The sequence below is a fragment of the Myiozetetes cayanensis genome, unplaced genomic scaffold (assembly GCF_022539395.1).
Source record: "Myiozetetes cayanensis isolate MyiCay16 unplaced genomic scaffold, myiCay2020 scf2-11, whole genome shotgun sequence".
In the NCBI taxonomy this organism is placed as follows: Eukaryota; Metazoa; Chordata; class Aves; order Passeriformes; family Tyrannidae; genus Myiozetetes; species Myiozetetes cayanensis.
In genome coordinates, this window is record NW_026087411.1 from 75,621,437 (window position 1) to 75,645,004 (window position 23,568).

Consider the following 23,568-nt stretch of genomic DNA (forward strand, 5'->3'; position numbering starts at 1 on the left):
TGCAGGGTGTATTGCTTGTTTCACTACATGAGGAAGTTGTGCCAACAGCAGCCTTATCACCCACAGATATAGTTTCAGCAACTGTAATAGCACTCTATTGCTGTCAGTGATAGAAACCTGCACACCTTCTACGCCTGATCCTTTTTTTTCCTAGGTTTCACTTCAGTGCTGTGCTCTCCAAAACATATCATTATGCTGGCTGCTTCTGACATTCAAGGGCAGAGACCTGGCTTTCCAAACACACAAGGCTTTGTGTCCAGTAGGTTGGTATATCCAGGGGAAGTTTGTGAAGAAGAAATGGATAATTTAAGAAAAAACGTTCTGTTTGAAAGACATAAATTTGTGTGTTCCATCCTAGATTGAATTTTTAATGTGGAATTCAAATGTGAGAGTGAGAAAAGGGTGTGTGTGGGGGAGTGTGTGTCAATGAACTATGGCAGGGACTTCAGCAGCATGTACTACTGAAAAATTAGTCTGTTGAAGATGATTTCAAGGTGATAAGTTTGCTTTGAGTAAATACTAAAAATTAAAGAATATTTAAAAGAATGTATCCAAATTAGAAAAGATTTATTATCTCAGGACAAAAGTAAATTTGCCTGCCTGGTAGAAAGGAAAAAAATTTTTAAGACCCCTAACCTATTTTTCAAGCTGCACAGCAGCCAGACTTAGTAGTCTCAGATAAACTGCAATTATTGTGAGCAAATGATCTTTCCTACTTGGAATACTGCATTATTTATTACACTTATTTCAGTGGCACCTGGAAATGTCAATTTTTTGCATATGTATTTAAAATAACTCTGACACCATTGAGTTAAACATTTGCTACTTTAGATACAGTTAATCTCTGCAAATGTAGGTTTTTTGTACAGTAGATAAAGCAGTGACATGACCATATAAATTACTACTCCACTCTTCTGAAAATTTTTAAAGATAGTTTCTTTTTGGTAAAATTACATAGACGTAATAAGCCCCCCTTTCCAGTAGCAAATATCTTAATCCGGAAAATCAAATGATTGCTCAAGGAGTGCTACATAATTATGTTGCTAAAACCAAGACAAAGTAACATCAACAGATCAGGCTCTTGATGAAACCTACTGCAAGAATAAAAAGGATGACCCCAGATCGATAAAATAATGATCAAAGACTATGGTACACTTGGAATGTTCTCTTTTTATTTTAAATATACTTATTACAGTAATTTTTTTAGGCTTATATAGAGCACTATTATTTACATGATTCAGTGTTTATCCTTTGGGGAGAATTCCAGTGCTCAATAAGTAAGAGTCAATGAGCTGCTTGTTAACCGTCTTGTAATCAGTGTTCTGAAATATTAATTTCACATAAATGCTGAAAGTCCTTGAAATAGTTACAGTTACCTGTAGTTTCATTCAGTAGGTATCTTCGAACTGCAGTTAAATTATGTTGAAAACTCTGAACATAGCTATAGGTAATCAGAAGAAGGTTCAACAACAACATCAAATTAAAAAAATACCAAAAAACATCAGTGGCTGACCTCTACAGTTTTCAGATGCATCTCAGGGTGATGGTAGTGTTCAAAGGGAACAAATAACCAGTTTTTGGTAAACTGCCTGTTATAAAATGTCTAGATCATGGGGCAAAATATAAAATCAGTAATAAATAAAAAATACATTTTTTTTCAAGATCTCCTTTTAACATGGCATCTTAAAATGTGCCTGCAGTTAAGAATGGTTTTCATTATTTTTATTAAAATTCAATTTTCCATGGTTGCTGTTTCTTACACATGAATTTATGGGTTATTTGTACTATATAAAACACATAAAAGATTAGATTGTCAGTATACAGAATACTATTAGCTGAGAACATGAAGAAAAGGTTCATATCAGATCCCACCGAATGTTATATGTGTAAGTTCAAATGTACAAGAAAGGGACTTTGGTCTTGATCTTGCACTAAGAGAATAAATGTAGTCCCTATGTTTCTATGTACAAAACTTACTATCTCTACTGAGATCACACCAGTCCTGTGCTGACAACCATCCCATTTTCATGTGATTCACCACAGAAAGTGAGTTTGAATCAGGACAAGCAGCTTGTTTTTTTCTCCTAATTCTCATCAATGTGTTTCAGAAGTTAAATCCATGGCACACTGTGTGAGTGGCTGAATATCTATGATGTTCAGCTATGGCACACAGTTTTGTTTCCCCAGCATACACAAAGACAGCAGGGAAATGCAGCTCATAACTATCAGGAATTTATCTTAGGAAATGTAACATTTTCATCATTATCATGGTGTAGAAACTATCGTTATTGACAGTGTGCCTGTTTTTAAATAAAACATCATTGATTTTGGTAGCATTACAGTTTGGCAAAGAATAGTTTCTGAATTATCTGTTACAGTTTTGAATCTCTGGCACATTTAAGACACCCACCCACCTATTCAAATAATATTTTAAAGCAAAATCAATGTTTGATATAAAATAACAGTTGTGTTGTAAATGTGGAAAAATAGCCTACAAAAAATAAGTATAAAAGTGGTCTCAGATTTATGAATATGTTTTATATAAACAAGTTCAGGTGACTAATCTGTGTTAGAAATGGCCCTTGGTAGGCTGTGTCACAACAGAACATCACATTTTTCACAGTTTACAATAACACAGTGAGATTCACAATGTGATGACACCTTATATCAGAAAAATAGTATTTTACAAACTATACATTTGGCATCTATTTTTAGACTTTTTTTCTGTTTCTTTTCCAGTTCTCTTTTTTCTTTTTCCTTTTTTTTTCCCTTTTCTTACAAAATAGTGCAAAATTACAGTGCGTTAATAGAAGATTTTGCAAATCCTAATAAAAAGTCAGTATATTTAACTCTTTTGTTCATTCACTGGAAACAGTTTGGCACATTAGGATTTTGTATAGATGGAAAAGCTTCTTACTTGCTTCTCTTCAGTACATCCATTGAATCTTTAAAACATTAAATTGCACCAAGGGAGTTAACTTTCCAAACGTTTTAATCTCAGCTCTTATAATATGTGTAATACAAAGTGTCAAAGAAAATGTAGATTTTGCAGTCAATTCATTTGTGAAACTGCATATATCAGACTGGCTTTTCTTATCGTGTTATAAAGAGAAGGATTGATGGGAACATTTGTCATCTCATGACTGCTGAAGTGTTTATTTACAGTTTCAAGTTTCTAAAGGAAATTTATCCCAAATTTATATATATAAATATATGTATATATAAGTGTTGGTTTACCATATATCTTTCAAATTTTGCTATCAAAAATGTCTCTCTATCTGGATCCAAACAAGCTGTATCAAAACAGGGGCATAAAGTTTCATCGAATCCTCCTTTCCACTGGACTGATTAATGATAAAGAATAACAAACAATTGCTTTTGCTGCCAATTTGCAATGATTAAATTATTTTCCTACTAATAATTTACCTAGGATTGTTAATGAAGAGTTCCCCCATGTATCAATACTTCATTTGCGCAGGCTGGCACGACACCTCAAAAAAAACAAACCAGTTCTCTTATTTCTTGGAACAGCAAAGTCTTCTGTGTAATCATAAACAGGCAGAGTATCAGCTGCAGGAGTGAGGGTGTCCTAAACCATCCTGGGAGTGTGGTAAGAAATGCACAGAAGGTGCCAGATGAGTTGCAGGTCAGTTCTTTGCCTCCTTGGCTGAAAGCAGGAATGAAAAACCTGAGACCACTGAATTATCTACTAGAGGCTGCCAAAGAGTGGTCTGTACCGTAATTCGGGTTGTTAACCTGAAGGTGAAAGGCTCACAGCTGGATCTCTAAACTGCAACATGAGCAAATCTCTGAACTATTCACTGCACAAAGACCATTGGTTTCGGTTAATTGTGTAGAGACTATGGTGACACAGAAGATTACCAATTAATTTTGTTTGTAATAGAGTAATGAACTGACTTATTCCAGAATGAAAACTGCAGGGTGATGTCTGTAGGCCTAGTTATTTCTCATAACTCTATGGTTTTATCATGTGTATAATTCTGTGGCAATTGTGCTATGAATTAAAATTAATACTGCATGGTTTATTTAATCAAGTTATTTGCATTTCTGTGCTTTATATGAACAAATCTAAGCAGTATGCATTTTACACCAATTATCTGAAGGTAGAATTGACTAGTTTTTCAAATATTAGAAGGGAAATATCCATGAATAAGATGGTTGTTTTTTACCCGAACCCTTCCACCCTTGGCTCAATCCTTTGTTACTAGCACAGGAATCTCCCAAATCATCTACTAACTCTGGTGGAATATTTGTCCAAACAAGGAGTAAAATATAAAGCTGAAATGGCTATCTTGTATAAATCATATTGATTGATTTCTAACATTTAAAAATCACTTCTGTTAAAAACAAACAAAAATCAAAAACAGAACTGTCAGCCAAAATTAATGAAAAAGCCCACCAGCTAGTAGATATACAAATACTTCCCCTGGATTCTCTTCCCAATAAAGTACTAATTTTGACCAAGGAAACACTTCAGTATCTGATTATCTTTCACCGTTAGGTTCAAATAGGTCAGAGACAGCTCTTTTCCCCCCTTTGCACACACAGTGATTACTCACAGTCTCACCTAGACTGAACCAAATACTTTCCTCCAGAAGGAAAATCAGATATGGCTAAGACTGACACACTTGGTCCAGATTAAAAGGATCCACACATGACCAGGTTTTATGCTTTCTTGCTGGAACAGTCCTCAAAATACTATCTCAGCAAGTCTCAGCTGCTCTCACCTTACGTCCCAGGGAAGTTCAGTCACCCTGCAGAGCATGGGCAGCCTGTGGGCTGGAGTGCTGTGCTGAGGGGATGGTATGAAGCAGTGGTGGCACATACAGTATGCTGAAGCAGAAGAGTAGGGCCAAGGTTTATTGGATAGACACCAAACCAAAATCGATCCAAACAGTATTCAGTGTGGACTAGCAACTCTACTCACTGGATGGATGCACATGAAGCAAAAGAAACCACACAAACTGGTCTCTGTTGACTCTAGATTGCACTCTTTTTCACAATTCCTAAAGGCAATAAAAGCCAAAATGCATTAAAGCATTTAAGATGTTCTTAAAATTAAGCACAGGTTTAAGTCTCATAGTTATCTGCATGTGCTTAAGGTCTTTCTTGATTAAAGTCCAGAGAGCATTGCTGCATGAAGACTTCAAAATCGAAAAAGGAAAGAAGCATAGAGACTCTTGAATTTAGATAAGAAGTATGATTAGTTTACTGATAGACTTCACTCTGCATCGAAAGTTATTTATTGTCTAATGGAAAAGATAATACAAGGGCAACAGCAGTCCCATTCTTGAATAATCAGGAAGAGTCATTGGTTGTTTAACTGAATCTTGCTTGATTAGAGATGGGAGAAAATTACGGGGTTTTTTAAAGCTTATTTTGAGAAAAGTATATGAGTAGCTAGAAAGAGTAAATAGTTTACTGTGCTCAGTAGTGTCAATTTCCTGTGTCTTGCTCAGCCTGCATGAACTCTACATTCCTACTTTCTCAGTCCAGCTTTTACTTGATCTGTTCCTTAAAAGACAAACATGGGTCTGGGTGTCTCACACATTCTGTGAGTCTCAGTCAATGTGAGGACAGCCATCTCATATGGGAAGAGGCATTCAAAGGAACTGGCAAAGGGATTCACTAAGGAATGGAGATCTCATACTGAGCAAGAGCTGCTGTGGTTGTTGAGTTTCTATGAAATGAAAGGGAAAGTCTGCTTTAAAAGGATCTGCTGCCAGTTTTGTCTGATGTGTGTCCACATTTAGTGGGGTAGCAATGCATCTGCAGTTAGTATTTTATCAGGTTTGGGTCTTATTTTTCACACTGAGAAAGGAAGTAATACTCATAGCTCAGTGCACAACAGAGACTCTAAACCCATCTAAAATAAGCCATTGTAAAAGAAAAATAATGATTACTTTCTGTCTTCGGTGGCTGCCTAATTAACTTGAGACAAGGGCATATGCAAGATTATTGTGGCCAGCAAGTAAAATAAACTGAATGTCTGAAACAAAATTGTTGAGAAAATAGTACTGGTATGATTTTTCATCTTCTAGTTCTCTTTTCTGGTTCAAGTATCTTCTTTTGCCAATGGTACCAAAACATAATATTTTGTTCTCTATTTTGTCCAATTCCATGTAATTTAGCCTGCCATAATTAGTTGATTTTGTCCATTCTCCTTCACAGGGATTGGCTATTTGAATCTATTTATGCTAGCTGTTCCTATAGAGTAGCTCACTGAAGAAGCGCAGACCTCACAATGCTGAACGTCACATATAGACTGGAAACAATCTTGAGTTAAGCATGTAGGTCTAGGTAGACAGCCTTTGTGCATGCATGCATGGAGTACAGATGTTTTACATCCATTGCTTCACATCATTTACCACATAGGCTGGCCATGCCTGATAATGCTTCATCTTTTGTCAGCAAAGCTCTTTATATCCAGAACTGATTAAGGCTTGATACCTGCAGATCACCTTAAAATCTTCATGAAACAGCTGGCTCACTTATGTTCTAGCCCACACTCTTCAAGGTGTCAGTGAGGCATTAGGATCATTTACATTTTTTAGGATTTGGTCAGGATTCTTCTCCATAATTCTGGATTAGATTTCTCTCCTATTTCATTAATCCTTGAAACAGTTTTAGCAGTGTGTCCTCAATGCAATGTATACAAGCATTGTGTGGAGTTTCTGTGAAGAGATTAACCATGCTGATTGGATCCTGTGCTCAGACAGATAAAGACATTACTTACAGTGTTAAAAATCAGTGTATATCTCAAAACTTTCCTGTGTATACACTGATCCATATTTGTAGCAACAAGTCATGTATCTTATTTTGCTTGTTTGTTATTATTATAAGAAGTTATCAGCTGAACTTGCTGCCAAGAAACCAGTCTGATTTGACCTAAGGACTTATAACACACATCACAACTTCCGTGATCTGAAATGAAGAATGAAATTAAGGATTGTGCACATTTACCTTCCAATGAGATCAATGCAAAGAACTTCCAAATTCCAGCACTGAGGGAATCAGATTATTGAGCCAAACCAGTGGTATGTTTAGTGATAGAATTTTTCAGTCCTCCCCAAAACAAAATACTATGATGTTGTCTAGGATAGACTCTAAGCTATAACCACTTGCCTTTGACATGAAAAAATATTACTCACATTTCATCCATGTCAGCACTTCATTTTTAGAAAATTCAGTTTTGTCGTATTGCATTACTTTTCAATGTAAGCTCATCTTGTTTCATTCTGGAATGCTGGTGATTCACATCCTATTGAAAACTAGCTTTTAAAGAAAGCAATAAATAGTATAAGTAAATATCTGGATCAGAATACAGCTTTTGAAGCCATAGGGAGAGAAGAAGTGATTCTATCACCTTTTCATAGGGTTTTGAGTTCTAGAAATTTAACTACATTACTCTTACAGCCTTCTGTGTTTTTATTCCAGCCCGGAGGGAAAAAAATCTGACAAGTCACCTTATCTTTTGCTAAATATTTATCATTTTGTATCCCTTATTTTCTTACTTCAGCAATGTTGCTGTTGGTAAGTGTAATCTTAGTTATTTGATCAACTATTGTGCTTGATCAGGTTCTTTTACATCTCATAAGCTGAAGCTTTTCCAGTAGAACTTTTTTCTTTTTTTTTTTCCAGTAGAAGGTGTGATTTGTAGCACTTTGACCTGAAAATTCAAGCTAACTGGCTTTCATTTGATACCAAAACATATCCATACATTTATGTCATTAAACCAACCTTGAACATATAAATATATATGGCAGTCATATATTCATGTCTTAGCTGAAATAAAGAAGTAATAAAATCAAATGAGACATTAAAAGCAGACATTTTAAACAATCATGACAATAATCACAATTTCTTGTTTCCTATTAGAGCAAATTTAGTACTTAAGAACTTATTCATATTATCAAATATGGATAGCAAACCGATGCTCTGAATAGTGCATTTTTTTCACATAAAATATTGTCAGACCCCAAAATTCATTAGCACAGTAAGTTGAAAGGTTGGATGTGTCAGCCTGATAGCTTATTTACTGAATTTGAACATATTTCTCTCAGAAAGTTAACTTATTTGTCACTTTATCCCCCTTTCATGAGTCATAACATCACATTGTCTGCTACAATTAAAGTTCAACAGGTCCTTACAGAATTAAGGAAAAATTCACCATTATTCAAGAAATTATATGAGAGAAATTCCTAAAATTTCTCAGCAAACTATTTCAAAAATCCATTATTACCAACTGAATTCAGTGCATGAGGTTGATGTAATCAAACACCTTTATTAAAATCTGTTTATCTCTGTATTGGTGTAAAACCACTTAGAGCCCTGGTTCAGGTTCCTAATACATGAGACACAATGGGGTTTAAGAGCATGCTGCATTTGAAATCAAAAATTGGATGAATATGGGCTTTGTTCACTAAGATTGGTCGTTTTCTTTATATCTGACATATTGTTTCTTCAGAGGGTAAGAACAGATACATTCTTCAAGCAACTTAATGGGACTATTTGTTAGGAAGCATCTTATTTTTAGAAACCAAACCTGTTTGCTATTCTAATACCTTTAAAAAACTATAGTTCATTACCCTTAAAAATGGGGCCAATTAATGACACTTCAGTAATGAAAGTATTGTACTTTACTGTGCTCTTAAAATGTAAAATGCACATATGAAACTTTACTGTCTTTTGATATATTGTGCATGTTTCAGACTGGAACAGCAAATTATGTTCTTAAAGTTTTCTCTGTCATTTAAAAATTCTTTCCTCATTTTCCAAATAGGTTAAACAACAACTGTAATGTTAGAAATAAAAAACAATTGTTAAAAATGACTACTTGAAGTGTAAGACTGGGACATATTTCACAGAAAATGTGGGAAATCTTGTTTTAAATTTACAATAAACAAACAAATATTCTTCAGTGCACATAATTAGTATGTCTATTATGATTTGAAACTAAGTATTGATGACTACTGCTGCTGATCTTTTAAAATCTCATACAAAATATAAATAGGATAGCCAAGAGGGAACCACTGATAAACCATGACACAATATTCTCTTTTCGTTCCTTTTTTTTTCTCTTTTCCTTTCCTCTCCACTTGGACTGAAGTTCCTTCTGGCTTCTTCAAAAAAGTGCACACACACACACACACACACACACACACACACATTAATTCCAAAACCATTTTTCTAAATTTCCGATGGACTTGTATTCCTGGTGTCTTTTCACATGATCACAAGCAAGACATGCATGTGATTCCCAGAACCTAGGAAGATGCACTGAAAAATCCTTCTTCCAGTTGAAATAACTAAGGTACATCTTGTTATTTTTGTCAAGCATCAGAAGATATTCTGCCAGTTCTCTTGGGGAGAGAAAATCTTCCACATGTATGAACGAGTCTGCTGGAATGTAATTCTCATAATTTTCTCTGGAAGGGCCCAGTACAACCGGTACTGATCCAGCCAGAAGAGCATTGTAAAGTTTCTCAGTAATGTAATCTTTGTGGATTGAATTTTCAAAGGAAAGGTAGAATTTGCAAGTGGAGATAGTTGGAATCAAGTTTTTGTCATTGACGTAGTCTCCGAAGGCTTGTCCGTAGGTGTGGATTTCAATGTATTTGCTAAGCTCATTGTAATACTTGACTCGAGCGTGCTCGGGGTTCCAGTTACTTACGACCCAACAGACCAAGTTTTCCTTACTTGGTACTTCAAATGTGAAGGAACTTGTACCAACCATCATGAAGCCATAAGGCACCTGAATATCTGAATCACGCCGATAAGTCAGGGTCAGGTTAAAGAGGTGTTCAATGCCACTCTTTTGTGGAGTATGAGTTGGAGACTCCAAGTTCATCCAAATCCATTTCTGGAATGGTGGCCTGGCTTGCTGAGGTAAGTTAGTCAGATCCCAGCTAATGTCCCTGTGATGAATGAGAACAGCATGGGATCTGTTGTATAGCGAGCGGTCAGTAGTCAGATGGCACCCGGGGATATTGAACATTGTTTGGCAGGATGTTAAGTCGAAGGTCTGGCCAAATGGCCAAACCCAGATCAAAACAGTAGTTTCATTAAGATTATCAGTTTTGGAAGAAAAGAAGTTCTTCATTTTCAAAACTGAACTGGCGGATTCTATAGGACCAGAAATCCAGCTATTTGTTGGTTTGATATAAATTAATATAAATGCCATGAAACAACCAAGGACAATGAAGACAATAAAAAATGGTCGGAAAATTCCTTTAGATGTCGATGTCATAATTTGTTCTGAGAAAAAAGAGAGGAAGAGAAAGAGATAAAATAACATCAGGTATTAAATTACATATATATGTCCTGTTAAAGCAATCAGATATCAAAATGAATAGAACTTCTATAACAATGATCTGTAACCTTAGAAATTGCCTTTGAATGGAGAGGACATGAGTTCTTTTGTGCCATTCGTGACAAAGTGGTAATATTTCTCCTCTTCACATTAAAAGTTCATTGACATAAATTGAAACCAGGATTTTAATGCATCTCATACTTGAGGTGAATCAGGATACATATTGAGAAGTTTTTTTTGCTTAGAACCTAGGCCGAGCATTTGAGACACACAATACAGACAAAATTACCCTTTGATTCTATCTTTGTGTCCGTGTAAGGAATACTATGCTGCACATTAGCATTCCATTCATATTTTTGTGTATATGGAAGATATAGGATTAGAGGACTGAAAAAGAAAGGAACTAGAACTTTAATTCTGTAATCAGTAAGCCTGTTATGAGAAAACTAGTTCATGCCTTATGGCTACAGAAGGATGAACATTTATGCCTTCTCCAAAGGACTCCTAAAATAACTAGGGAAAGAAAGCAACAATAGAGGCTTCTCCTGTGCAGCCTCACATAGTTCCCACATGAAGAAAAATAAAGAAAAAAGAATAAAAAGAAGTCCTTAAATATTTGATTAAGTTTTTACGCCCTGTGTTAAAACTTAGGAAATGCAGAACTAGCTGCATCTTTGTGAGGTATTGTTTTTTTCCATAGGGAAAAAGGGACGAGGAGTTTATTATTTAGTCTCCTTTGTCCTCTCTCTGGTTGTCTCTTCTGGAGAGAAGTGATCAATCTCTTTTCAGAACTTCTTTTCCATGTGTTTTTTTGTGAAGCCTAACAAAGTCAGGGGTTGCTTGTTGCTAACCTTTGCTCCTGAATATAGTCACAGAAAGCAGAAAGTCAGTTTCAGGCCTTTTAAACCACTTTCATAACTCATCTCCTACCTGTGAAATAAGTAGCTGAATTCAGAATACAGACATAGTAGAATGTGATTCAGAGATCCATTAATACCACATAACTTTGCTGCTTTTGTGAGTATAAAAACTGATGTGTGAGTGTAGCACTACAGTTACAAGGAAATGTTTTCACATTCATTGTTGAGGAAAAGGAAAGAGGAGGGAATGTCATGTTTAACTTTATTCTAACACTGTATCTTGAGGAAAAGGGAATTTGCCACAGTGTCTCCCCTTGTTTTGGGAAGGTAGATGGTCTTAATTCTGTTTTTGGTTACTGTGGTGCATTAACCTTTTCTGACTGTCAGACACCCATCCAACCACTCTCTCACTCCCTCTCCTCAATAAAATAGGGGGAGAAAATAAGATGAAATTCTTATAGGTTGAAGTAAGGACAGGGACATCACTCACCACTTACTGTCACAAGCTAAACAGAATCATCCTGGGGCAAAATAATGTAATTTATTGCCATTTAAGCTGGATCAAAGACAAAAATTAAAATGAAATCTTCCCCCTCAACTTCTTCACAGGCTCAACTTCCTCCTTCATTCCCAACTCCTCCACTTCCTCCCTGCCCCTGAGCAATGCATAAGGGATGGTGGCTTGTGATCAGTCTGCAATGATTCCTTTCAGCCGCTCCTCCCTCCTCACACATTTCTCCTGCTCCAAATTGCGTCCTTCTTATAGAATACAGTTCTTTCAGGAAAAAAGGCTGGGCTCCCCAGCTGGGATGCAGTTCCTTCACTATACATCCTCCTGCTCTAGTGTGGGGTCCTCCCCAGGGTACCGTGTGCTGCAGGCGAATCACTGCTCTAGTATCTAGAGCACCTACTCCTGTGCTCACAGGGTTGTTCCTCACATTTCTTCCCCTCCTTCCCCATTGGCCGTCCCTTTCTTAAATACATTTTTCTGGAGGTGCCACCAACCTGGCTGCAGGGCTGAGCTGTGCCCTGCAGTGGGTGTGTTGGAGAATGCTGGAATTGGCCATGTATGGCACAGGGCAGCCCTGGCTGCTCTCCACAGGGTCATCTGGCAGTCCCGACTGTCAGCACCTGGACACAAACACCTAATACAGGTATATAAAATGTAAGTGGTATGTTGAGTCTGGTGCTTTTGTCTAGGCCTTTTTCCTTATGTTTAGTTTAGCTGGTCCTCTCTGTATTCAGCAAAATGATCCTGAGGGGAGTAAAGGAGAGGAACTTTTGTGTCTGTGACGTTTCCACTTATGGTCATCAGTTTAAATCCCTCTGAATTTACAGTAAGATCACACTGGCTTTTTTTGGCCTATGTTGATTGTTGCTGGCAAATATGTCTAGAAGGGAGGTTATGACCTATAAGACCCAAAGACTGCTTCCTTGCTTCCTTGCCTTACTACAGTGAAAGCAAGAATGGGATCTCTGAGGAAGAAGGGATTTAGGCTGAACAGCTCCAGGAGATAAAACTCAAGGAAAAAACAAGAGGCTGAGCTGATATTCATGTAATGCTGTTCTTTGTGTTACTGAAACCAACACACAGAATAAGTATAGCTTTTCACTGAGCAGATAGCATGAGCTGAGTTTTGACAATAGGTTGGGAGAGGTGTCTATTCACAGGGACTGATCATTTTCTAGGGATTGAAAAGGGCAATGAAAAATCAGAAAAGGACTTTAACATTGTGCCTGGTAATGTAGTCGCCCTCCGGTTAAAAAGCTTTTTGACTCAAGTCACTCTGATAGGGATTGTTTTACACTAAGCTCTTTCCAACTAATAAAACCCCCCTGCATCATCACAGGGCAATTCTTGCTACACAGAAAATGACCAGACATTGTGTATATACTTTTCTCTGCTTGAAATTTTAGTGTGTCCACAGTGTTGCATTTGTGTAGGAAGCTTTTGAATTGTAGTGCCAATGTGAAGGTAAACACTCGTTGTCTCTGCTACCCTGAGTGCCATTATTAACATTTCACAATGTTAAACAGGGGGATTTACCTATTTTTATCCCTTCTGGATCGATTTCCTCTCATAGCTTTGCTGTTCTTTGAACTTATGTGCCCTCTCCTGATCTGGGATCATGGCTGTTAGATTTTGCCTTTTGCCAAAGCATTAGCCTACATCAAGGATAGTCCTTCATAATTTTTCATCCTTTGGATTCAGAGAACTAACCATTTGTTATGCAGACTCATAGATCCAGTAGATGTATAGGCATCACTGGCATGTTTTGCTTTGAAAGCACTGCTAATGGGATGGTGGAAAAGGATTCTAAAAGCAAGTCCCATTAAAAACTTGAATGAGAGACTTGCAAGGAAGCAGAAGACTTGAGCAGACTACTAAAATACCCCACTTAGCTATACCCTGAGGATCTAGGCAGGATTTTTTTCATGGAATTCTATTTTTCTATTCCATTTTGTGTTAATTCCAGTAATAACTATAAAGATGTACACTGGGAATAGCAGTAATTTTTCAAGATGAAGGACTAACAGAAGCAATAATTTCTATGCACCATAAGGCAGACTGAAGAACTTCCGGAATAGAACAGCAAACTCTGCTTTCATGGCTTTTGGGACTGAGTCCTGTACATAGATAGGAAGCAGTTTAGTACAGTGAAGGTATGTGGTAAACACCTGTTGAGAAACACTTTTTTCATAGCATAAAAAAATGGTTTGGGTCAGGAGGGATTTTCTTGAGAAGCAGCTTGTCTGTACTGCTAGGACATATAGATTGTGGTCCACTAAAATTCTTAGAATATTTTCTCATCATATTTTCCAAAATGTGAAGTCTTTTCCATATTTCTTTATTTCCTTCTTCTCTTTTTTTTTGCCCAAGAAAGTGATCAACCTCCCACTGTAATTGTCACTATAAAGGTGACACCAAGGAGACATTTGTTACAAGACATCCAGCCAAGTAACCTTAGCTCACCCTTCCTCTTTCATGGCTTTCCTTCTACTACAGAATCACAAATTTCCTTTTTACAGATCCCCTCCCCCATGCATGCCAGACTCTGAAAAGAAAACTTTTTCAAAGAGATGTGTTTACTGAGACTTTTGCCAGCTGGAAGAATTCAGTGCTTTTGATAGTTTTGTTATAAAGTGTTATAGAGTGTTATGACATAGCAAGTATTTTCTAGGTGCTTTTTTCCCAAGTTGAAAGTATAGTATTTCATCAGTACAAGACCGTTTTTCTCCGTACAAAACTAAGCAAGGCTCCTTTTTAACTGCAAAACTTGGCATTCCATCAGCACACAACTCCATTTAGTAGCAATAAAAACCGGGAGATAGTTATGGTGTTCCAGCAATGTTAACACCAAGTATACCAGGCAAGGCTTGCAAAAATATATCTATTTTGTGAATGCACTGCATTCATTAAGAAACAAAACAGAATTTTTTGTAAAGTGTTTTATCACGACTTTATTGCAACTGGGACTTCTCAATCATTCCAGAAAGAAGAGCTGTGGCTTTTTTTTCTGGTTATGTGACATTGCAGGCAGGAGAAAATGCAACCTTGCTGGTCAATAATATCAATGTCCCTGGTATATTCTTACACCAATTTCCCTGGTTTCTCAAGATTTTGCCAATAGCTGAAATACATCACTACTTGCAGAGATATAACATTCATTAGTAGTCTAATACTGAGATTTTCCAAAAGGAAAATAAAGCTGAAGCCAAGATTCTTGAAAGTGTGGACACTGAATAATGAATAAAAAATCACTAGTTACTTTTCTCATCTTAGAATTTTAAGCATTCAGGGCTAACTTTTGTCTTCATCATCATTTGGTCTCAGAATCACTCAAGTAGAAATAATTAACAACCTCAAGATAGTGTCTGAGGATCACTCCTGGAATCAGAATGGGTGTTTCTGTTACAGTGAACTTACTAGGATTGAAGAGCAGAGGGGCATTGAGGCTAACGGAAGTGTCAGAGGCCCATTTAGAAGCAGGCAGCTAGCAGGCAGCTAGCAGGTAGATACTCTAGGACTATAAAAGAACAGTTGAATTCAGAGGGAACTAATAGGGATGTCAGGCAAACAATTGTTACTGTTAGAAAGAAGGTTCATTTGAAATTGTTCTCCCTGTCCTCTGCCATGTTTTACCAGTCTTGGCCATAGCATATCTGCATATCTGCTGTATTTTCTTCGACCACACTACCAATTAGCTGGAGCTTTTTTACCTGCATTATAAAAGGAAACTTGATTGTCTCAGGACAGCCAGCCTGTGTCTTCTTATCTCCAAGTCACTGCTGTATGGACATGCCCCAAATTGCTTTCGCTTTAGCTCTCCAAGACTGAAGAGTGCTTCTCTTTATTGGAATTAACTCTCACTTCTCCCAGTTAAGCCTCCGGTGTCACAACCAGAATGGTGGATTTTTTCCTCCCCACTGTCCAGACACAGGCTTGCTTCCACACATTTCCATGCCTGTCCACAGATTTCTGAAAACAGCCCAGTATGAAAAGGCTCAACAGAGCTGCATACAGTTAAAAGGCTGAAAGCTGAATGAGCTGCTGATCTCAGACTGCATATTTTTATTCTATTGTTTACAACATTCTTTTTCTTCCCCTCTCCACCTCCTTTGTTTTTGGGTTATTTGTTGAATTCCTCAGATTCCAGTTTTCTGTATTTGCACTTTGAGAACAGTATAGAAGCATTTTATTCAGTGGTGGTAATTTTTACATTGAACTGTTTTAGAAAATTTATCTAAGAGCACCCCAAGGACAGGTACCCATTAAGATAGATTGCTTAGGGGTGGTGCCGAACCTATCACTGGAGACTGGTAAGAACAGGTTAGACAAGCACCACTAAGCAATGAAAGATTAGATTGTGTCTCCAGGTCCTAGTACTGGGCTAGATGACCTCACTTGATTTCTTCCAGCCTTGTGTTCAGTGATAATATTAATAATATTAATAAACAAATATAAAAATAATAATTATTTAATAAATACTATTAATAAACCCACAGATTCTTATAACACGCACCTAATGAGAACACAAGCTGGCAGTCTAAAATTGAAAAGAATTGCTGAATAAATGAGTAAAAACATTCCTTATCTTCAAAGTTGTCTCGCAAATCACAAAATAACCACACTGTACACAGTGAAAATGTGAAGGAAAGTGAAAAATTGTGTGGACAACAGCAACAACAAAGTCCCTGTTTTCAAAGGCTAAGCCTAAAGCTTCCTATCAATTGCCAGGTGGGGTACTGCTGCTTTTTTGTGAATATCTGAGTCTTGACCCTTCAGGCCTCGCTGAAGAAAACCTTATTCTCAGCTTCCTTCTCCAAATTGTTGTGCAACACACAGCATTCTGCTATGGCTCAGTAGCCCCCAGCCTTCCCCCGTGGTTGTCATCTATCCTCTCCTTCTCCCCATGGCAGTCACACACTGTCACTCTCTAGTTTCTTATGCAACAGCTCAGTGAATTCTTTCTGTGACATTAGCCAGAGACTAATGTCTCAGACTGAGTCTTTCAGAATAGCAGACAGAAACGGCTACTGAACTGCGGTACATACTGGAGTGACCCAACATCCACCCCCACTGCCACATATGGGGAAAAAAAAAAGTCTTATCAGCAAGAAACTTTTCCAGACAATCTGATGCTAGTGTCAGGACACTCCACGTGGCAGCTGTGTTGCTTCCTAATTATGAACTTTGAAGTTTGTCTCAGAGGGTACGTGAGTGTTCTTCTTTCCTTCCCTGGCACAACTGGAAAATAAGTGCATTCAAAGCGATCAGAACCTCAGCAGGTTTGCCAGCATTGGTAACATCCAGAGACAGAACCTTTTTTACCTTAACTTCCACGTTTCCTTGTCCACATCACAGTTTATGACCGATGGCAGCCTGTGAAACAGGTGGTGGCTTTGAGTTCTGTGCTAGCTATGAAAAATAGAGTTCTTCATCACTGTAGCTTAGTAGCAAACTTTATCTGCCTTGCCAGGAAAGTACTTTTTATCTTCTTGAATATAAAACTCATCCTAGTTATGCAGCACAATCCCGTCTGTGCTTTTTTCAAAAGCTCTGAAAAGGCTCTGCACAAAATCAAACTGATCGAAGAAAAGCCACTCTAAAAGCAAGTGGTCTCTTCCTCCCTTCTTTCCATGTGGTTTGGGAACAGCAAACTGCTGTTCTCTCTGTTTCTGCCAGAATTGTAGAAAGAGCTCTTCAGTAGCTTTGTGACTGGTTTGTAAAACTGCAGCTGGCCAGATAACATACCTGCACACAAGCTATGTATTTGTGATGGCCACCAGACCACCAGAAACTCCTAATCAACTCACAGTAACTGTGAAAATAGTGAGAACTAAGCCAAACAAAATGGAGCATGAAGTTGCAGAAGAACTGTAGGTACTCCTGTGTACGTAAGCTAAACTCCCCATCCAAGAATCACAGTTGCTTCTGGCTGATTTCCTAAAATGTAGTTCCCTAGTACCATTGCAAACCACCTTCTCATGCAAAACAGATGAATCAGAATCAGGAAAGAGCAAAGGATGCGTGCTTGTAATACTGAACACTTACTGGAGAGTATATTATTTCTGTGGTAAAGCAAGTTTTTTGGAGGTCTAAGCACCAGCTGTTTGTGTAGATATGATTAGAGGCTGTGTGCAGTTACATTGCTGTATCTTGCTGCATAAGCAAGCTCAAAAATTTTGATTGGGATTTAGTACTGCCTTTTTTTTTTTTTTCCCAGATGCAACTGCATAGATTTGGAGGATTTTGCCAGTGGCAACTTAACTCCTGAGATAGCTCTGTAGGCCAGAAAGAAAGCTTGAGAGGCCTCTATGAAATACCATAAAATCCCTATAATCTGATCTCCATTAAACATTTCAATTCTCTGACTGCCTAGCACCTTTCCCTTAAGAAACTCATTATACCCCTGGGTTTGGGATCTGTAGTGATGTAACGTTTTTTTTTTAGGATGTAGGTCCATGTCCTTGCTTTAATTTGCAAAGTGTTATGTTCTATGGATACTAGATGCCAGAGGGACAACTACCATAGAGAGAAAAGAAAGCAACTGCAGTGCTCAAATTAGTTTGAATTTGCTCTGTGGCTGAAAGTGAGAATTCTGTTTACTAAAACAGTCAAAGTGAAGAAGAGAGGTGATGATTTATAGGCCTTTTTTTAAAAATTATATCCATATTTGCAATTAAGACTTTTTTTTTTTTTTTAAATTAAATTTCCTTACAGGGTAGAAAGAAGGGCGAGCATTTGCTTTACAAATATAATGAAAACAACTGTGGTTCTTGACTATTCTGAACAAAGAGGTTGATCAACAGGAATCAGGATGGCCAACAGTTCTTATCCAGGTTCTGCTCACTGTTGTCTAAATGCCTTGAGCAGAGCTCCTCACTATTCTAGCTTTCTTAAAATCCTATCAGTGACTCAGAACTTCAGGTTAAAGTCTGTGTACAGAGCATACAAATCCTTCATATTGTATGATAATGGGTGCCTAAACCAATGGCTGCTTACTTTCCATCTGGGAAAAGCGCAATCTAAGTCAGCGATGGATTGTAAAGCACTTGTGAGCGTAAGGACACCAACACTAAATTAAAACAATGGAAAAACAGCACCAATCATTTTCCCATTGTGTATCAGCAGCTACATTTTCAAGCTGTTTTGTGATGGTAGTGCAAAACATTTCAAAGCAATTAGCCGTAGGTGTAAGATAGAAGATGACTATAAACAAAGACTCTGAAATGAAATACTGTGTCTTGCTGAAGCAAACAAATTAGGAACTCACTATAAAGATTAATAAAGTTTGTACACTGAAAAGAAGAACTGAAGAGTTTTAGAAGTCTAAGTGCACACAAAGTAAATTCAGAAATATTCCTAACAAAAATTTTGAAGGTATGCATGCACACAAACAGAAGCAAAAATGTAATCCCCCCAAACCTAAAACTTGACATAAAAAGAATGAAAGCATATTTTAAAAATAATACATATTTCAGATAGTATATACTATAAAATCAGCAAAAAAAAAATCCCTAAACCTCTCCAATTGCATACTCACAAAACATACTCAGAAAACAAAATCGCAGTTGAGAGAAACTAGTTGTTAATTTCTTGGAGTGTCTCTTTGTGTGCATAACACAGGGAAGGTCAGAGAGCTGGAACTACTAGAATAACAAGCTAAGAAATACAAAGCTTAACAGAAGTCACTGAAAAGACTTTTTAGGTAGAAAAGAAAGAGGAATGGGTTGAAGGAACAAATGTCTGAAAAAATCCTCCAATAGTTACAAGCACCTACATGTTCTAGGGTGATGTTTTCTTTTTACTACTTACTGTCTGGGTTAGCATACACTGATGTCTCTGAGAGCAGCTCTCAAGGTTAAAATATAAGAACGAAGAATATTCTGCAAAGGTTGTTGACGATACATTGTACAAAGCAGAACAACAGTTAGAGCAGAAATTATACTTCATTTGAAAAGACTAAAGCTAATTGCTATTTCTTAGTTGTTGTCTTCCTTTCATGCTTGTTAAGAAGATAAGTTAAATATTTGCAGTGTTAAGTTAAAGCAGCTGATTCTAAAGTTCCATTACCAGGTTTTGGTGTCATACATTATTCTACTCTGAAAAGAGAAGAAAATCCATAATGAATTAGAAAAATTTTTGCCACTACAGTAACAATTCAATGTAAAATTTTTTACTATATCTTAGAAAGGCAATTTGCCAAGCAGTCTCTTTCCCATTTTATGGTTTGCAGCCCGTGGTCTTTCTCTGGTACAACTTTACTGTACGTGTTAGAACTAGGTATTTAAAAAGTGGAAAGAAAGTTTTCCTTTTTTCTTGATACATGATGAGGAATTTATATAGCAATCTTACCCAGAATGTAACTTTCTAAAGAAAGTCTGCAGAGATAGCTAGGAGGAAATACAGGGAAAAAGCAGGGGAGCAAATGAAATAAATTGAAAATGGTAAAAAAAACCCAGGTCAGCATCACTTAATTCTGTATTCCTTTAAGGACACTGGTGTAAAGAAAGTTGATGGCAGGCAATTGCTTTTTCAAATAGCCTGTGAATCCACGCAGTTAACAAAGTTTAGCAAATGTTGGTAGGACTAATTTGACTAAAAGAATATGAGGGACCTAAACCCCCGGTTGATTAGGCTTCCTTAGTCCTAAGAAGCCCCAAATCAGAAACAGGCACCATTAGTAGGGATCAAGGGAAATTTTGGTATCTAGCTCTGAAACTCCAACCCTGAAAACTTCTGTTCATTTGTCTCTTAGTGCTGGTCATGCTTAAACTCTCTCTGGCTCTCTGCCTTACAGACTCCTGTGCTCTTAGCTGCCTGGTGCCAGCACATCCCCAGAAGGGGCTCATTCTTCACAGGGAAGGGCCATTCAAAATCGATAAACTAGCTATTACCCCAGCTCTCAGCCCTAAGGATATAGATGTGCCTGCAAGAGCAGACTCCATCTTAAATGCAGTGGTAGCAGCTGCTTTCTTTTGGTCTGAATTTAAAAAGAAACAGGCATAGTATGAAGTCCCTTTTGCAGCACTTGAAGCTGTTATCTATTAGATATGAATCTTTCTTCAGCATGAGGGATTCACACTTGATATTTCAATTTCCTTAAGGATTTTCTAGATCCTAGACAGCAATGAATGTTGATTTTACAATGTGAGATGAGCTTTAGGATTAGAGGTGAGGAATCCTTTCCTCCTCATTGGTGGCCTAGTTGCTAATCAAGGCACTACTATTTTCCCTTGACCTCTTTCTGTCTCATACCTATTGACTCCCTAATGATTTATGCCCAGGGCACATCTGCAACAGTAGAAGGTAGACTCAGCTTCCTTCCCTATGCTGTTTATAACCCTGTAAAGAGACGGTGGAAAAGGCAGTTCAAATCTCCTTTATTGGAAAGATCACAAAAAACAGTCTGTATTTTGAGTGAGTGCTGTTTTGACTGTGTTTCAAAAGCTGTAATTCTTCATAAAAGGAAGGGGCTAGCTCCCTGCTCTCAAGTGAGGATTCCCAACTCCGAATTCCAAGGAGGATGCACTCCTTCAGAGCAGTATGTCTCTTGGTGAAGGATGGAAGCATACTCATCCCATTCCTGTTCTGGACAGCCTCTCCCACTGCTTGTGGCGTGTGCCTCCATTCTTACGTGCCTATCTGATTTCCTACATTAGGTAGGTGGTCTAGGCACCCTAATGAGGCTTTTGGGCTAAGGACCAGATCTGCTAAGGCTCAGCACAAAAAAATGGTTCTTGAGTGCAGCCTTTGATCTGTGTGGTCGGTTGCAGTCAAATGTCACGCAAAACAAATGTTAAAGTATGACAAAGACTTAATCCCAGCCAAAGTAAATGGAATTCCTGCTAAAATATATTTATCATAAGTTCTCAGAAAGGGAGTTTAATTGAAAGCAATAATAACAATGTTAGGAATTCTTTATCTCACTTACAAGACCAATCTTACATAATGGTCTTCTGAAGGACAGAACAGTTTCACCAGGACAATTAGAGCCTTCTGGTACCCTGATGAGTCTCATATATAGGACAGACAACAAAGTGGTAGGAGGACTTCCCGGCTCTTCTATCACTTTAAGGTGACTTAAGTTGAGTGGAACTTAATTTGAGTTAGGCATTAATCACTTTCTATCTCATAGATATCTACGGCATGAGAGTAATAAAGTTTCCCCTTCTTTAATAAAATACTTTAAAATCTACCAATTGAAAGTACCATACACGCAGAATAAAATGCTGCTATAGTGATAACAATACTTTCACTTTTGAAATACCTTTTCCTAAAAAGTTTTTTTGAGTTTTAAAAGCAAATTTTTTAGTGTAACTGCTTTATGTGGAATAAAGGAGGGATGGAAATGAAGTCCTAGAAAGATAAAGTAATCTTTGCAGTGTCATGAAAATTTTAACAGGTATTTGACAACCATGACTTAAATTTGCATCAAAACAGTTGAGTCTGTGGGACAGAATATTTTCCTTCAAACAAATTTCACTAGAAAATAATCGTATTATATTTATTTAGATCAGATATATTTGTTATGTATCTTTGCTTCAAATCTCTGAAAACACATCCTAAGCCTTTTGATGAGGTAAATTAGTACAGAGAAATGGGAGATTTAGTCAGGTTAAAGTCAATGACCACTTGATCTTTAAAATAAGAAAAAAAACACATCCCTTTTGCAGAACTATAGTTGAAATTTTATCAGCAAAGCCAGATTTGCTGAAAGATAAGGAGTATCAGAGATGAAATTTTGCTCACAGAAACACTGAAAAAACTATTAATTTCAATATAGTTAGGGTTTTGTTCTTTCAGTTGATTGCAACAACATGGAAGAAGAGAAAAAAAAGGGCTCAAAAGCTATTCCTTTGTGATTAAAGTTAACTTAGAAATAAAAAACCTAAGGCCGCCCAGGTGACAGCAAGACAGATGTAAGTCAGAGCTCAGGGAATTTAAATGCTGAAACAAGGTACGAATAATAAACACTCTCCCCTATACAGATAAATACACTGGTACACACAGTCCGTAACTTCAGGAAAGACTCAGCTGTTAGAAGTGGCTCTCAGTTTTCACACCTGCAACATTTTATAAATATAAATATATGTATATGTACATACACACACACACAATTTATGTGGCATTTGTAGCACACCTAATTCCTTGGGTTCCCTGAAATATGTTTATCAGTTATGCTTTATATTTCTTTGTGTCCATACCCCATCTGTGCATATGTAGTATATACACAGGCAAACAGACGCTTATGAATGCATAGAGCACCACTGCCCAAGCTGCTGGCCCTGGACAGAGGCAGTGGTCCTAGTGAGATGTGCTCCTGTTGTGTTGCCCTGATGAGATGTGCTGCAATGTGACGGCAGCAACGGAGTGACTGCTCTGCAATGTGCAGGGGGCAATGGAGTGACTACTGCTGCCATCCTGGCAATTAAAAGGGAGGGAAAAGAGAGCACTGAATTCACTAAGGCACTGAGCTGAGGAGGGGTGGATGGGAAAAGGAGGTAGAAAGTGGAGACAGGGGTTATTATATGAGAAATAAGATCTTTTTCTTTCTTATGTATCTTAACCCTTTCATCAGAGAGGATGGGAAAGAAGGCATTGCTCTCAAACAGTTCTTTTAGCAAGAAGCACAGCAGCAAGCCGAACCCTGCAATCCTGAAGATTGCATCTCACGAGATGCATGAGACCTTTGTATAAATAACTGGAGATGGGAAATCTGCCTTTAGACTTTCAGAAAAACTCTAGCAGGAAAAAGAAGGCAGTCACTAAGACTAGAATGCTGATGAAATATGTCGCGGGGGAATGGGGTGGATTTACCCCCATTAAGCAAACAAGCATGTTTATTGATGCAACTTATACGAAAAGAA

At 37.5% G+C, this 23,568-nt stretch overlaps 1 protein-coding gene across 3 annotated transcripts in view; it reads right to left on the reverse strand.

Annotated features, from left to right (window-relative positions):
- Nucleotides 1–1,150: 1,150 nt before the first annotated feature.
- Nucleotides 1,151–23,568, reverse strand: part of FUT9 (fucosyltransferase 9) — a 107,593-nt gene continuing 85,175 nt past the window's right edge. For all 3 annotated transcript variants that reach the window (XM_050315585.1, XM_050315586.1, XM_050315584.1), the window contains exon 2: nt 1,151–10,278. In XM_050315585.1, the coding sequence (XP_050171542.1) occupies nt 9,191–10,270 (1,080 nt within the window). In that variant the 5' untranslated portion in view covers nt 10,271–10,278 and the 3' untranslated portion in view covers nt 1,151–9,190. The remainder of the gene's footprint in view (nt 10,279–23,568) is intronic.